At 44.5% G+C, this 13,102-nt stretch overlaps 1 protein-coding gene across 4 annotated transcripts in view; it reads right to left on the reverse strand.

The window, feature by feature from the left end:
- LOC101712031 (protein CutA homolog) overlaps positions 1-13,102 on the reverse strand; it is an 85,273-nt gene that overhangs the window by 59,046 nt on the left and 13,125 nt on the right. For 3 of the 4 annotated variants that reach the window (XM_087182842.1, XM_087182843.1, XM_087182841.1), the window contains exons 3-5: positions 7,463-7,522; positions 5,138-5,183; positions 4,836-4,885 (exon numbers count right to left, since the gene is read on the reverse strand). In XM_087182842.1, coding sequence (XP_087038968.1) covers positions 4,836-4,885; positions 5,138-5,183; positions 7,463-7,522 — 156 coding nt within the window. Of the gene's footprint in view, positions 1-1,114; positions 2,671-4,835; positions 4,886-5,137; positions 5,184-7,462; positions 7,523-13,102 lie in introns of those variants that run through there. The other variant, XM_004849468.4, reaches the window with a different exon arrangement.

Below are 13,102 nucleotides of genomic sequence, written 5' to 3' on the forward strand. Positions count from 1 at the left end.
GGAGGTAATGGTTGAGGATCTAGCTCTGGCTTCTACAATGTCTTTCTGGGAAGGCAGTGTGGGATGGTGACCATACCATGTAGACTGGAGTTACACAGATCCTAAAGGTCACTGAACTCTGAATCTATTCCTTCATCTGTGAAACGGATAGGAGTGAATGATGCAATATATGTGTAAGCACTAGGCCAACTGACTTATATTACAGAAAGAGATGTTTCAAAAACTAACTCTTTTCCTTTAGAGCTGACTACGCAGGTTCTCTGGGTCTGTAGGGACTTTACCTTCTTTGAATCAAAGGGAATAAGAACATTAGTTTTAAAATCACAGACTCAGGTTCACATCCTAGCTCTGCTTCTTAGTTGAAGTGTCTTATACTTTCTGTTCACCAGCAAAAGGAAGACAATGAACAAGGATAACTTCTAAGACCTTAGAAGCTAGGACAGTACCTTGCTGACAGAACTGGTGCTTAGTAAATGTCCCTCTCCTCCCATTTCCCATAACAGTCAATTCTGACGTTTATGCAAATGCAGACCACCCAAAAAGTTTTCTGATTAACACCACTGCACAGAAAATGAACGAATAAAGGTCACAGACAGAACAATCTCCTTTGAAATTAATCCCCCTTTAATAAAGTTCAAGGAAAAAAGTTAGATTTCACCAATTCCACAACTTAAACCATGTACTCTAGAGAAAGCATCCATTGTCTAAATCCTTGAAACATCAACTGGGGAAGACACTTGCCAAATTCCGTACAACAGATCAAACAGGTTCAGACATGCCCCTGACCTCAAGCAGGTCATGACCCAGCAATACAAGGGCACTGTAATGCACAAAGATAAAAGGAACACCAGGGCAGGAGACAGTCCTAGCTGGGGAGCCAAAGCTTCCATAGAAGCAGCCATGTGTCACAAGCATTCAAGCAAAAGGGTACTCCAGGCAGAGGGGATGGCATGAACACAAGAATAACATCACACAATGCAGGGGAGCCATCTGTCTGAGGGCAACGATGATGGAAGAGGTGAACTGAGGCAATGTTCTGAAGGGCCTTGAAATCTAGACCTACAAATTGGTCTTTATCCTAAAAGCAATACAGACAATCAACAGGGCACCATAATGCATTTTAAGTAGTGTTTATTTTATAGAAGATTTGTATATGTGTCAGAAACTGATCTGTTAGAAAAAGCAAGGGACATCACCGTTAGCATTCTCTATTCTTTTCCCCAGACAGCCTCCCAAATCCCCACTGGCATCCTCTGAACCCTTGGAAGGGCCTCATCCTACAGTTCCTATAAGGTCTTCACAGATGGGTCCTTGGACATCTTCCCCATTTCATATCTGGGAGTACTAAGGTGGGCGAAGCACAGCAGGTGTCAGAACTTCACACACATGTTTTCCTGTAGGAGACCAGCATACCACAGCTGTCTGTGGTTCCCAGCCCTAATGGCCTGTGGTCCCCACAAAATGGAGTTAACTTTGTGACAGATTCATGGGCAGGGCCTGGGTCAAGTCTCTCTTCTCACAGCTAGGACTCAGCATTCCTTGCCTTCCCTATGCTCTTTCACCATGGAGCCGACACGGCATGAGCAGCCACAGAAGTACCACGTGTAACAACATGCCACAGCCTTTCTGGGCATCTATAAGTTGTTTTCTTTAGTAATAAAATGGAGACTAGCTTAGAGCAGTGATTTACTAACTTTTGACAAAGAAAATTCCGCCCCCCCCCCCCAAAACACACCCAAATCTTGTAGGGGAGCTCAAGCTTAAAAAGCAAAGTCACAGTGCACTGACAGGAGAGTCGGTGGGGGCCTCTAGCTCTTACCCTCCACCAGGCAGCCCCAGGGACCTCTGTCAACCCCTGGAGCTCTGTACAGCAAATGTGAAAACTGGTCTAACAGGTTCCCAGGGCTTAGATTCTGTGCTCAGAACCTACATCTTCCCTGAGCAGGGCACCAGAACCTTCTGACATCTATTACATTCAGACTAAGAAGGAGCCAAGACTTACTGCCAACCCATGAGGCCATGTTTAAGCCCTAATCCTCAGTGCCACCTCAAGACTCCAGAGCAACAAAAGCCTCTTTAGGAAAAATAATCCTGCTGATCTCTGAAATTCCACCATTACAATTCATCCTTTTGAACAAAGAACTTGCTAGCCCCTTGAGAAGGAGGCATTCATCCCATACACTTCCAAGTGAACAAGGTCACTGGATCTATTCCTCCCCATAAGAAGCAGGAGACCAGTCACACCTCAGGCATTTGAGATAGGCTTGGTGACTAAAGATGACAAACTTCATCCTCACTGTCACCTCTTCATTGGTACACACAACCATCCTCACCCTCCCACCTCTGGCCACCTTGAAACAGAGACAAATTCCACTGGGTTCTTTCTGCCCCGACCTTCGCTTCCAGCCTCGAGCCATGGACCTTCAGCCTACACAGGTTGGTTGCTCCTCTGTGCTGACAGTGACACAGAATCCACAGATTCTGGGAGGCAGGAGACTCACTCTTGCCAGAGTGCAGCCAATGAAGGGTAGAGGCAGTTAGCAAGATGCGCAAGAAGATTCTCCCACTCAGTCCTCCTCCATGGCCTCCTCAAGCCACTTTAAATAGTGTACATCTCCTTGATCCATGGGAAGACTGAAGACCTCTGGGATTTCAAAGGGATGCACCAACCTTTGGAAAGAAGGTGACTAGGATTAGAATCCACCCAGGAAATAAAACCCAACAGGCCAGCCCCAGAGGAGGTTCTCTAATCCGCTACAGCCCACCTGGCCAGCACCATGGCCCGTGACTCCTGAGCCTATGTTTCCCATCTGTCAGCCAGTGGTGAGTTGGGCCATAGCTTTAAAAGTCTCACAGATACAGGTTCAGATTCTGAGTTTGCCATAACTAGCTATGTGGCCATGGACAAGTCACTTACTTTCTCTAAAGTTCCCTACAAAAGGAGGGATAAAAACAGTACCTACCTGGTTGAATGGATGAAAACTAAATACAACAAGGTAGACAAAGAACTCACTTAGTACCTGATTGGCACTTCAACACTCATTAGTGGTTAGCTAGTGTTTTCATCACTAACTCATCCACATCACTGTGCCTTCCCCGTGTCTCCACTGTGTTCCTCCCCACTCAGAACATTCTCCTTGCTCCTGTTCATCAGTTAAAAGCCTCTCTCTTCCTCAAGGCCCAACTCAACCACTGACTTTTTGCACAGGCTCTTCAATGCCCCTTGGCCCACAGTAATCTCTCTTTACTATTTCACTCTTCTCTCTTTACTGTCACCTGGGCCTTGTCACACACAGCAAGTTCTCTTCGCTCTCCAGACTAAGGAAACATGAGGATTTGGGCTTCAGCAAAATTACAACATTAATTTGTCATTTATCTTTTTATTATGTTGATGTTTGCCTGATGGTGCATTAGAAACGATGGGTAAAATTACTGGTACCTTAGTATGAGTCAAGACAGGGGCACCAAACTGTACTCACTGTCACTGTATTTATTTTATTTTATTTTATTTTGTTTTATTTTTTGGTACTGGGGATCGAACTTAGACCCTTGTGCTTGTCAGGCAGGCGCGGTGCCACTGAGCAACATCCCCGCCCTTGTCACTGTATTCTTTACCACCACACACTGGTGTTTTAACATCTTTGAAGTACTAAAGATTACTATTTTTATTAAATTTCAGCCTTTCACTATGTGTCTTTGTAATATTCTGAGAGGAAAGATGGGAAATACACATAAAGCACTTCTGCTGTATATCTAGGTTCAAAAGTTAGCAGGGGCCAGGGATTTAGCTCAGTGGCACTGCACCTGCCTCACAAGTGCAAGGTCCTGAGTTTAATCCCTGGTACTGCAAATAAAAAGGCCAGGTTTGGTTGCACATGCCTGTAATCCCAATACTTGGGAGGCTGAGGCAGGAGAATCACTGCAAGTTTGAGGCCAGCCCAGGGTACATAATGAGTTCAAGGCCAGCCTAGACTATGTAGGCAAGACTTTGCCTCAAAAAAAAAAAGGGCTAGGGATTTAGCTCAGGGGTTCCGGTGCCTGCCTCACAAGCACAAGGTCCTGAGTTCAATCCCCAGTACCAAAAAACAAACAAACAAAATTGTCACAGACTTGTGTGTCTGAGTCATAGGCTAAACTAGACAACTTTTTGTTGGAACAACATTTTTGCTCTGAAGCTCAAGTTACCCTAATTTGTCAGTTTTACAAATTATGGTAACTCTGGTTTGAGTATTAGGTAGACATTTTCTAAATTAGGAACAAAGCCCATGATTCAAATGAAGACTATTTACATCATTTATTGCCATTGATGTTTTGAAGCAAAAAATTAGAATTTTAGAAAATTTGAATTTATTAAAAGCATAAAATTGTTCCAAAATGGTTCTGAAGAGATCCAGATGTCTTAGTAAGCCAGATTTTGAAAAAAATATATAAAATGATGTCATTTTCCTCACTAATTTTTTTTGTTTTTGGAAAATATTACTTTCTATAAAAATACAAGTTGGGACGGCTGGGGATTTAGCTCAGTGGTTCTGGCACCTGCCTTGTAAGCACAAGGTCCTGAGTTTGATTCCCCAGTACCAAAAAAAAAGAAATTTAAAAAAAAGAATACAAGTTGGGGGCTAGAAGTATAATCCAGTGGTAGTGTACTTGCCTACCATATATGAGACCCTGAGTTCAATCCCCAACACCATACACACACAAAAAGAGGAAAAAGGACTTCTTAAGAGTTGGTGGCTCAATTCCAGCTCTCCTGCTTCTCAAGCTCATTCATTTGGTGCCCAGCACATCCCTGGCTAGTCTTATCGTAAGTGAGTGACAAAAGATGCCAGCCTTACCTGATATAGCTGGAGAGCACGGGGACCTTGGAAGTCCTTGTCTTTATCAACTGCAAAAAAAGAAAGAAAATATCACTACTGTAAGACTGGAGCCCCAGCTCTACCCCTGCTTACTCATCTGGCTATTTAAGAGACAGTGCTCCTCCTGAGTCACCAGGGTAGGTCACTAGCTCCCAAATCAGCCTTGGACATCAAAAACCTTCAATCATTTGCTCTTCCCTAATTTTTAATTAGAACCTGGGAAAAAGCCTTTGTCTCACTCATTCCTCCATCAAGACTTCCTCTGCCCCATCCTCACTCACCAACAAGATCTCAGTGGCTTCTTCTATTTCTCCCTTCCAAAAATACCTGAAGAACAGAACCAAACCAAATTATAACGCTCACAAGAGGAGCCCAGTGAAATGTCAAGCTCGATCCAAGTACATGATTTACTGAGGAAGAAACTTTAAAATCTGCCCAAGCCCATATATTGAAGTCTAGAGGTGTCCAACACCACATAGCTCATCTAGCCCAACCATTCTTACACATCTAACGTTGCCAGAACATTCTTGGAGGTGAGAAGTTCTCCATCTCTTTAAGAAGTCCAACTAACTTGAAGGTTTTTATATAGGATATTTTCTCTCTCTTTTGCTCCCCCTCTCCCTCCCTTCCTTCTTTCTTCCCTTTCCTTTCTCCTTCCCTTCAGTGGTGAGGGTTGAACCCAGGGCCTTGCACATGCTAGGGAAAGTGCTGTACTACTGAGCTACAGTATTTTTCCTTATAGAGTGCCAACATCTGCCACCTAGTTATTTCCCCAACTGGCTACATGAAGAGCCACCCCATGACAGCCTGCAGAAACTCTCAGGACTTCACTCTTCCAAGCTGGGTATCTCTTTCCATGCTCATCCTACTCATGGCTCTTGGCTTCCGAGCCCCTCCCCAACCTCAGGACTGACACTACTTTAATCACTGACCCTCAAAGCTAAGTGCCCATGAATGGATAAATTAAAAAACTCAGAAGGCTTCAGGGGAGAAGTAAGCCTTATATGGAAAGTTTCAGAAGTTAAAAATAAAGTCATTACATTTTAGAGAAGAGTAAAAGAATAACATCATGGGAAAAAGAGATTTAGCCTGAGAAGATCTACACTGACCCAGGACAAACCTAAAATTACCTAGCCCAGTGGTGGCAAACTTATGGCATATGTGCCGGAGCAGGCTGTCTGTGTCTCTGAAAGCTCTAAAAGGTTCACCATCAGTGACCTAGGCCATGGGCCCTGCAGTGTTACAGAGCTATGGTAAAAGAATCACTTATGAGAAAGGATGTACACATGAAGGGAATGCTAGGCTGATATTCTATTTCAGTTACCAAACACTGGTCCTTTCCACTGACTACATCCCTAGATCCTGTACCACTTTTTTTTTTTTATTATTTTTTAAAATTTATATATTTATTGGTACATATTAGGTGTACAATACATTTACATTTATCACTGGGTGCTTGTACCTGAACATGATGTATCTTAGTTCTTATTTTTGCCCCATTACCCGTGCGCCCTTCACCCCCTCCACCCTTCCCTATTTACATAACTTTGTTTCCATTTTTTTTCTTTCTCATAATTTTTCCTTTCCCTTCTTTCCTTTCCCCTTCCTCTCCCACTTCCCCTACCCCTTTGGAACTTTTCTTCCTATTTCAAATTATCAGTTATTCATTTTAATCCTTATTTACACTTTCAGTTTCTCACACTAGAAGAACTATTCAGTATTTACACATGTGTGTCCTATTTATTTCACTTAAGAGTATGGCCTCAATATGCATCCATTTAGCTATAAATGTCTCTAGGTTCTCGTTCTTTATGGCTGAGTAGTACTCCATTTTATTAAAAAACCCACATCTTCTTTATCCAGTTTCCAGTTGATGGGCACTTGGGCTGTTTCCAAGCTTTAGCTATTACAAACTGTGCCGCTATGAACATGGGTGCACATATATTGCTGTGGTACGATTCTTTTAATTCTTTGGGGAAGATACCCAGTAGGGGAATAGCTGGGTCAAATGGAACCTCTAGTCCTAGTTCTTTGAGGTATCTCCATACGGATTTCCACAGTGGTTGCACCAGTCTGCACTCCTACCAACAATGGAGAAGTGTTCCTTTCTCCCCACAACCCCGCCAGCATTTGTTACTGGTTGATTTCTTGATATAGATCCTGTACCACTTTTTTAAAATTCAGACACCTGGGCTAGGAATGTAGCTTAGTGGTAGAGCACTTGCCTAGCATACTCAAGGCCTTGGGTTAGATCCACAGCTCTGCAAAAATAGATTCAGAGAACTGGGCCCCATCCTTAGGTAAACTGAATAAATTGAGGCTTGAGTTCAGGAATGGAAATTACAGCCAAATTTGGAAGCCATTGCTACAGATACGTGAGCAGTTAAAGGAATGACATCACCTTTTTCTTCCCTTCTTTATATATGGTGTATTTTTGCTTTTCTTGGGTGAAATAAACTGATTAGTCACCTCTGATTATAAATCAACTATGAACTACTGATTAAATGCCTCTGAATTATTCTTTGACAATTCCCCCATTAGTTCCATGCCCTTCCCAACCCTAAACTCCCAACTCCGCCCCCTTGGCCATCTATGGCAAAACTCACAGTGAAGAAGCCTTGGGCAGGATGTTCACAGAGGCAGCCAGCTTCTTCTCCAGTACTGCCCTAAAACAAAGGGCAAGGGAGGCAGTCACTAGGAGAAGTCCCAGGGTCCTAAGAGAAGGGAAGGGGGACCTGGCTGCTATGAATTAAGTAGACAATTGTTTAGGGTCTCAATGATGGTATGATTTGGGTATGTCCCCCAGAATTCACTGTTAGAGACTTAGTGCTGAAAGTTGGATGTTAATGGTATTTGTAGGTGGGACCTTTGGGAAGTAATTAGTGGAGAGGAAATGCAGGGTCAAAGCTGCTGCAGAGTCTTCACTAATGCAATGCCTATTAGCATCATGGGGGCTGCCTGCAACTGAGACCCAGGACTGTGGAGCTACTCTCATGTGACACCAACCAGTGAGGTGACGCTGGTCTGAAGCCACCAACGCTGTGGGGTCTGGCAGCCCCAGGCCCTGGGAAACTTGGGCCCCTCTGTATCCAAGTAGGAAGACATGGAATCAAGGAAGAATATTCTGGCACCTTCAGACTTACTATTGCTCATCCTATTGGGTTTTGGACTTACAAGTACAAGCCACCACTGATTCCTACTTCTTGCCTATTTTTCCTTTTGGGAATAGCATGTCTGTCCTGTGCTTGTTTCACTATTGTACCCCAGAAGCAGGTGACTTGTCTGATTTCAAAGGCTCCTGGCTGGAGCAAATGTACTTCAGGCATGTTTTGAGTCTCTCAAATCTGACTCAGAAGAAAGAGACAGTGGACTTTGTACTTCTCAGTTGGTGCTGGAACCAGTTAAAATTCTGGGCCTACTGGGATAGAAAGATATACTTTGCATGTGAGAAGGTGACAAACACTGGCGGCCCCAAGCAGAATGCTACGGTTTGAGTATGCCCCAGAATTCATGTGTTGGAAACCTAATCCTCTAGATCATGAAGGTGGCCTAAATGGCATTAGTGACTATATGTGTCTGTGTGTGTTACTGAGAACTGAACCCAGGGCCTTTGCAATGAGCTACAGCCTAGCCCATTTATTTTATTATTTTTTTTAAGACAGAGTCTTGCTAAGTTGCTAAATTGCTTAGACTGGGCTCGAATTTGCAATCCTCCTGCATCAGCTTCCCAGACTGCTAGGTTACAGGCATGTGCCACCACAGCTGGCTGCATTAGTGGCTTTAGAAGAAAAGGAAAAGAGACCAAGCAAGCATGCTTGCTACATGATGTCCTCCACTATGTTATGATGCAGGAGGAAGCCCCTCACCAGATTCCAACATCATGCTTTTAGATTCCTTAGTGTTGTAACTGTGTCTAGATGTGCCCTCAAAGCCTCATGCAGTCATAGGGGGCTTTTCAGAGGTGGTTAGATCTAGAGTGTGTCATGCTGGGATCAAGGGTGTGTGATTACTACATCAGTCTACTGATTGGTTTGGCATCATTCTGGCTAGGATTAAGGGTGTGAGTGCTATACCCATCCTACACCCAGGCAGGTACCCTGCATAAAATGTAAGGGTAAGAAAGAGAGCTAATGTGCTCTCGCCTGCCTGTTTGGCATGGACCATTTCTCCTCTTCGATGCTCCTCTGCCATGCCACCCTGCCTTGGAGCCAGCCGACTACGGACTGAAACCTCTACAAACTGTGAGCCAAATAACACAGTTCCTCCTTTAACTTTGGGTATTGGGTATTTTGTCTCAGCAACCAGAGAAGTAACTAAGATACAACCTCCAGATCTGTAAATAAACCTTTATTATTTATAAATGACCCAGTTTGTGCCATTTGGTTACAGCAACCCAAAACAGACTGAGACATCACCTCATCACCTCTGTTCCTCAAACTAGCACATTCTATTACCATCACACACAGAATCCCTGAATACAGAGCTAGTGCTAAGTCCTTTTCTGGGTGTGAAGTAAGAAAGCAGCTGTGGCTAGGCAGTTTTAAGGACAGACCTACTCTGCTTGGGATACAGGAATTAATTAACACTGGACCTAAGGAAGACTTGGGTTGCATTCCCAGCCCTGCAGTAGGATAGCTGTGTGACCTTAGGCAAGTTCTTTCTCTCCTGCTTGAAAGAGGTATTTGAGGATATATTCTGAGAGACACTTCCCCCTCTCAATCTCTCCTGCAGTACTAAAGAACAGGTTTAGTCAGTGGTTTCCAAACTTTCTCACCACCAAGAACTCCTTTGATTATACTACCTCTACCTTTAACTCTCCAATGCACCTGGCTGACACTCAGTGCTTCGGATCTGTGGACATCCATGTGACCACTGATAGTGGATACAACTCTAAGCAAAAGTAAAACAAGATCATACTCATTGTTTGTTTTGACAAACACAGGATCTTTTCACCTTTCATTTTTCTAAAGGTTTCTGTCTTAGCCTAAAGTGCAGAATTACTTCCTCTGCAGACCTCTAAGAAAAAAACTTTTATATACCACAAGTTAAAATCCCTGGCCAGATCTTTAAAGCACCAGCTAGCTTTCAGTTTCATAGTCTCTCTGTTCCTGTGCAGAACACAGGTGAACACAGTAAGATGTATCTGAACAAGTGTCACAAAAACAGGAGCATCATTGTCTGAGTCATTTTCCTCCTTACTGGGACACAGTACACGACACCCTCAAATTAAAGGAGGAGAGGTTTATTTTCGCTCACAGTTTGAGAAGTTTCAGTTCATGGTCAGCTGGCCCAACCCAGAAATGGCATGGTGGAAAGGGCTACTGTGGAGGAAAGCTGCTCATGTCATGAGGCCAGGAAGCAGAGAGAGAGAAGGAAAGAGCCAAGGAGGGAGATATGCCCTTCCAGGTCATGCCCCAGTGTCCTGCCTTCACCTGGCCCTACCTTGTAACAGCATGTCAGCAGTAGCATCTCCATAATCTAATCACCTTTCACAAGGTAAAATACCTCCAAACCCATGAGCCTTTGCGGGGTACATTCCCAATCTAAATCATAACACCAAGTCATCATGCAAGGAAGGAAGTGTAGCCAATCATTCACTTCAAGCCCTCAGGGTCAGGCAACCCTGGCAAGCCTTTCTCAGGTCTCAGAAAGCCAAAGAGCCTTGTCTCTGTTCTCTGAAGTCATAGGCCCAGCCAAACCTTATCTGAGGCCTGGTCACTGATCCCACCTTCCCTCAGCTGTTGCCAAGAGAACTGACCTCTTTTCTGGCCCCTTGAGTCCCAGGCTAAAGAGTATTCTATTTAAGGATCCATATTAATGTGACATTATCGCCATCACTGCTCCTTTCGAAAATTCCCAACTGTAAGAAGAGACATGTGGCGCAAACTTTTTTAAGCAACTGCTGTGAGTCTTGCTCATTCACCAACTGAAAAATTACATTCTGTTGGTTCCCAAGGCAGCATGCAAACATGAGGAGTAAATTACACATCTAGAAAAACTAACCCCATTGCCTCACAAGCCCTTTCCAATCTTTTAGGAATGTAAACTCCTCAGTGACTGAATATACCAACTTGTCTTCAGGGAAAAGATTACAGAACTCAGGGTGATTATTACACAAAAAGCCCCTATGGCCTTAAAAAAGGAAAGATGGGGGCAGGCCTACTGAACTGAATTTTAAAGCAGGCACACAACCACTCAAGACCAGCAATGAGTCACACACAGAGGGCTCAGGCTCCAGGAAGCAAAGTGCAGAGCTGCTGAGGCCCCTACAAACTGCAGCAGTAACAGGCCAGTGCGCCTCACAGACCAGATTCATGCTTTTGCCCTCATGGCAGTTTGTCACCAATATTTAATATCAGGCTTTCCACACTCAAAAAATACAGATTAATTAGTTTCTTGCAAAATAACAAATCTACAACAGCCTGCAGTCACACCAGGTCATATTTAGCTAAGCTAGTGCTGAGTAGCAGCTACTTACTGCCTCTAGCAGGAAATACACTTCTCAGGTTAACAGTTCCCGCTGATCCATTCTCCTAACACTTTGGAAGATCGAGAGTTAGCATCTACCATCATCCTTCACTGTTACACCCCAGATGACTTTACTCTGTTAAGTTACAGGCATCTGTGACTGTGACCCTGGATTAATGTTAGTATACCATCAACTTCAAGAATGCTAAGTTGGACCTCCCTGCAGACAGGCAGGTCTGACCACACCCTACCGAGGTCCCCAGTCGCGCGGAACACACGCCGAATCAGCCCGCTGCAGACAGACAGGCCTGTGCACGCCCTACCGAGGTCCTGAGTCGCACAGAACACGTTGAATCAGCCCATTGCAGACAGGCAAGTCTGCCCACACATTACCGAGGTCCCCTGTCGCGCTGAACACACGCCAAATCAGCCCGCTGCAGACAGGCAGGTCTGTGCACGCCCTACCGAGGTCCTGAGTCACGTGGAAGACACCGAATCACCCCGCTGCAGACAGGCAGCCACCTGATTCCACGATACAAAGACGCAGAGGACACCAGACCACCAGACCAAGGTACTGAGTCCTACTGTTCCCGGCCCAGAGGTAGGGGCTTCTGAGCCGTCGTCCCACTGCTCCTGGTCCAGAGGAAGGGGCTTCCCGGTCACCATCCCTCCCGCTGCTCCCAGCCCACAGGAAAGGCCTTTTGGGCCACCTTCTGTCCCGCTGCTCCTGGCCCAGGGGAAGGGGCTTGTGAGCCACCATCCCACTGCTCCTGGTCCAGAGGAAGGGGTTTCCCGGTCACCATCCCTCCGGCTGCTCCCAGCCCACAGGAAAGGGCTTTTGGGTCAACATCCCTAACGCTGCTCGCGGCCCCTGTCCCACCTCACCCAGCTCAGAGGAGGTAATCTGTGCAGGCACTAACAGCCCCCCACCCGACTCAAAATGAGAAAACATGTAAATAAGTCTCAAAACCAGACTTCCAGATCACCTACAGCAACCCCAAAGGGAAATGAGATGGAACACACTGATACTCAACCACCTGGACCCACTGAACTGGCAACAAAAGGGGATCTGGAAAAAATGAAATCAGAAATAATTTCTTGGATAACAGGAGAAATTGTGCCCCTAGTGCAAGACATGATTAATAAATCTAGAGAGGAGCTCAGGAACATGATGGAATCCCAACATAAGAAACAAATGGAATCCATAAAACAGATGCAAATAGATTTCCAGGACATGAAAAACTCCACTGAAAGTCTACACAGCAGAATGAGCCAATGTGAGGACAGAATTTCAGATATAGAAGATAAGATTGCAATTAGTGACCAGGAAAAGAAAAATTGCTTCAAAATTATAAGGGAACATGAGAAATCAATCCAGCAGCTGCTAGATGATGCAAAAAAGAATAACATAAGACTGATTGAGCTGAATGAAGAAACAGGAGAGAGTGCAGATGACATAAAAAACCTCTTCACAGAAATAATGGCAGAAAACTTCCAAAGCAGGGGAAAAGAGCTTGACATACAGATAAGTGAGGCATATAGGACTCCAAATAGCCTTGATCAAAAAAAATCTACACACAGGCATATAATTGTTAAGATTCCAGAAACACAACAGAAGAACAAAGTTCTCCACGCAGTCAGAGAAAAGAAACAAATCACATACAAAGGAAAGCCTATCAGAATCACAGCAGACTCCTCAACACAAACCATCAAGGCAAGAAGAGCTTGGAGTGACATATTCCAAGCCCTAAAAGAAAACAGCCTCCAACCCAGATTGA

The sequence above is a fragment of the Heterocephalus glaber genome, unplaced genomic scaffold (assembly GCF_053883595.1).
Source record: "Heterocephalus glaber isolate CG9 unplaced genomic scaffold, H.glaber_assembly_v1.0 deba00001479, whole genome shotgun sequence".
Classification (NCBI taxonomy): Eukaryota; Metazoa; Chordata; class Mammalia; order Rodentia; family Bathyergidae; genus Heterocephalus; species Heterocephalus glaber.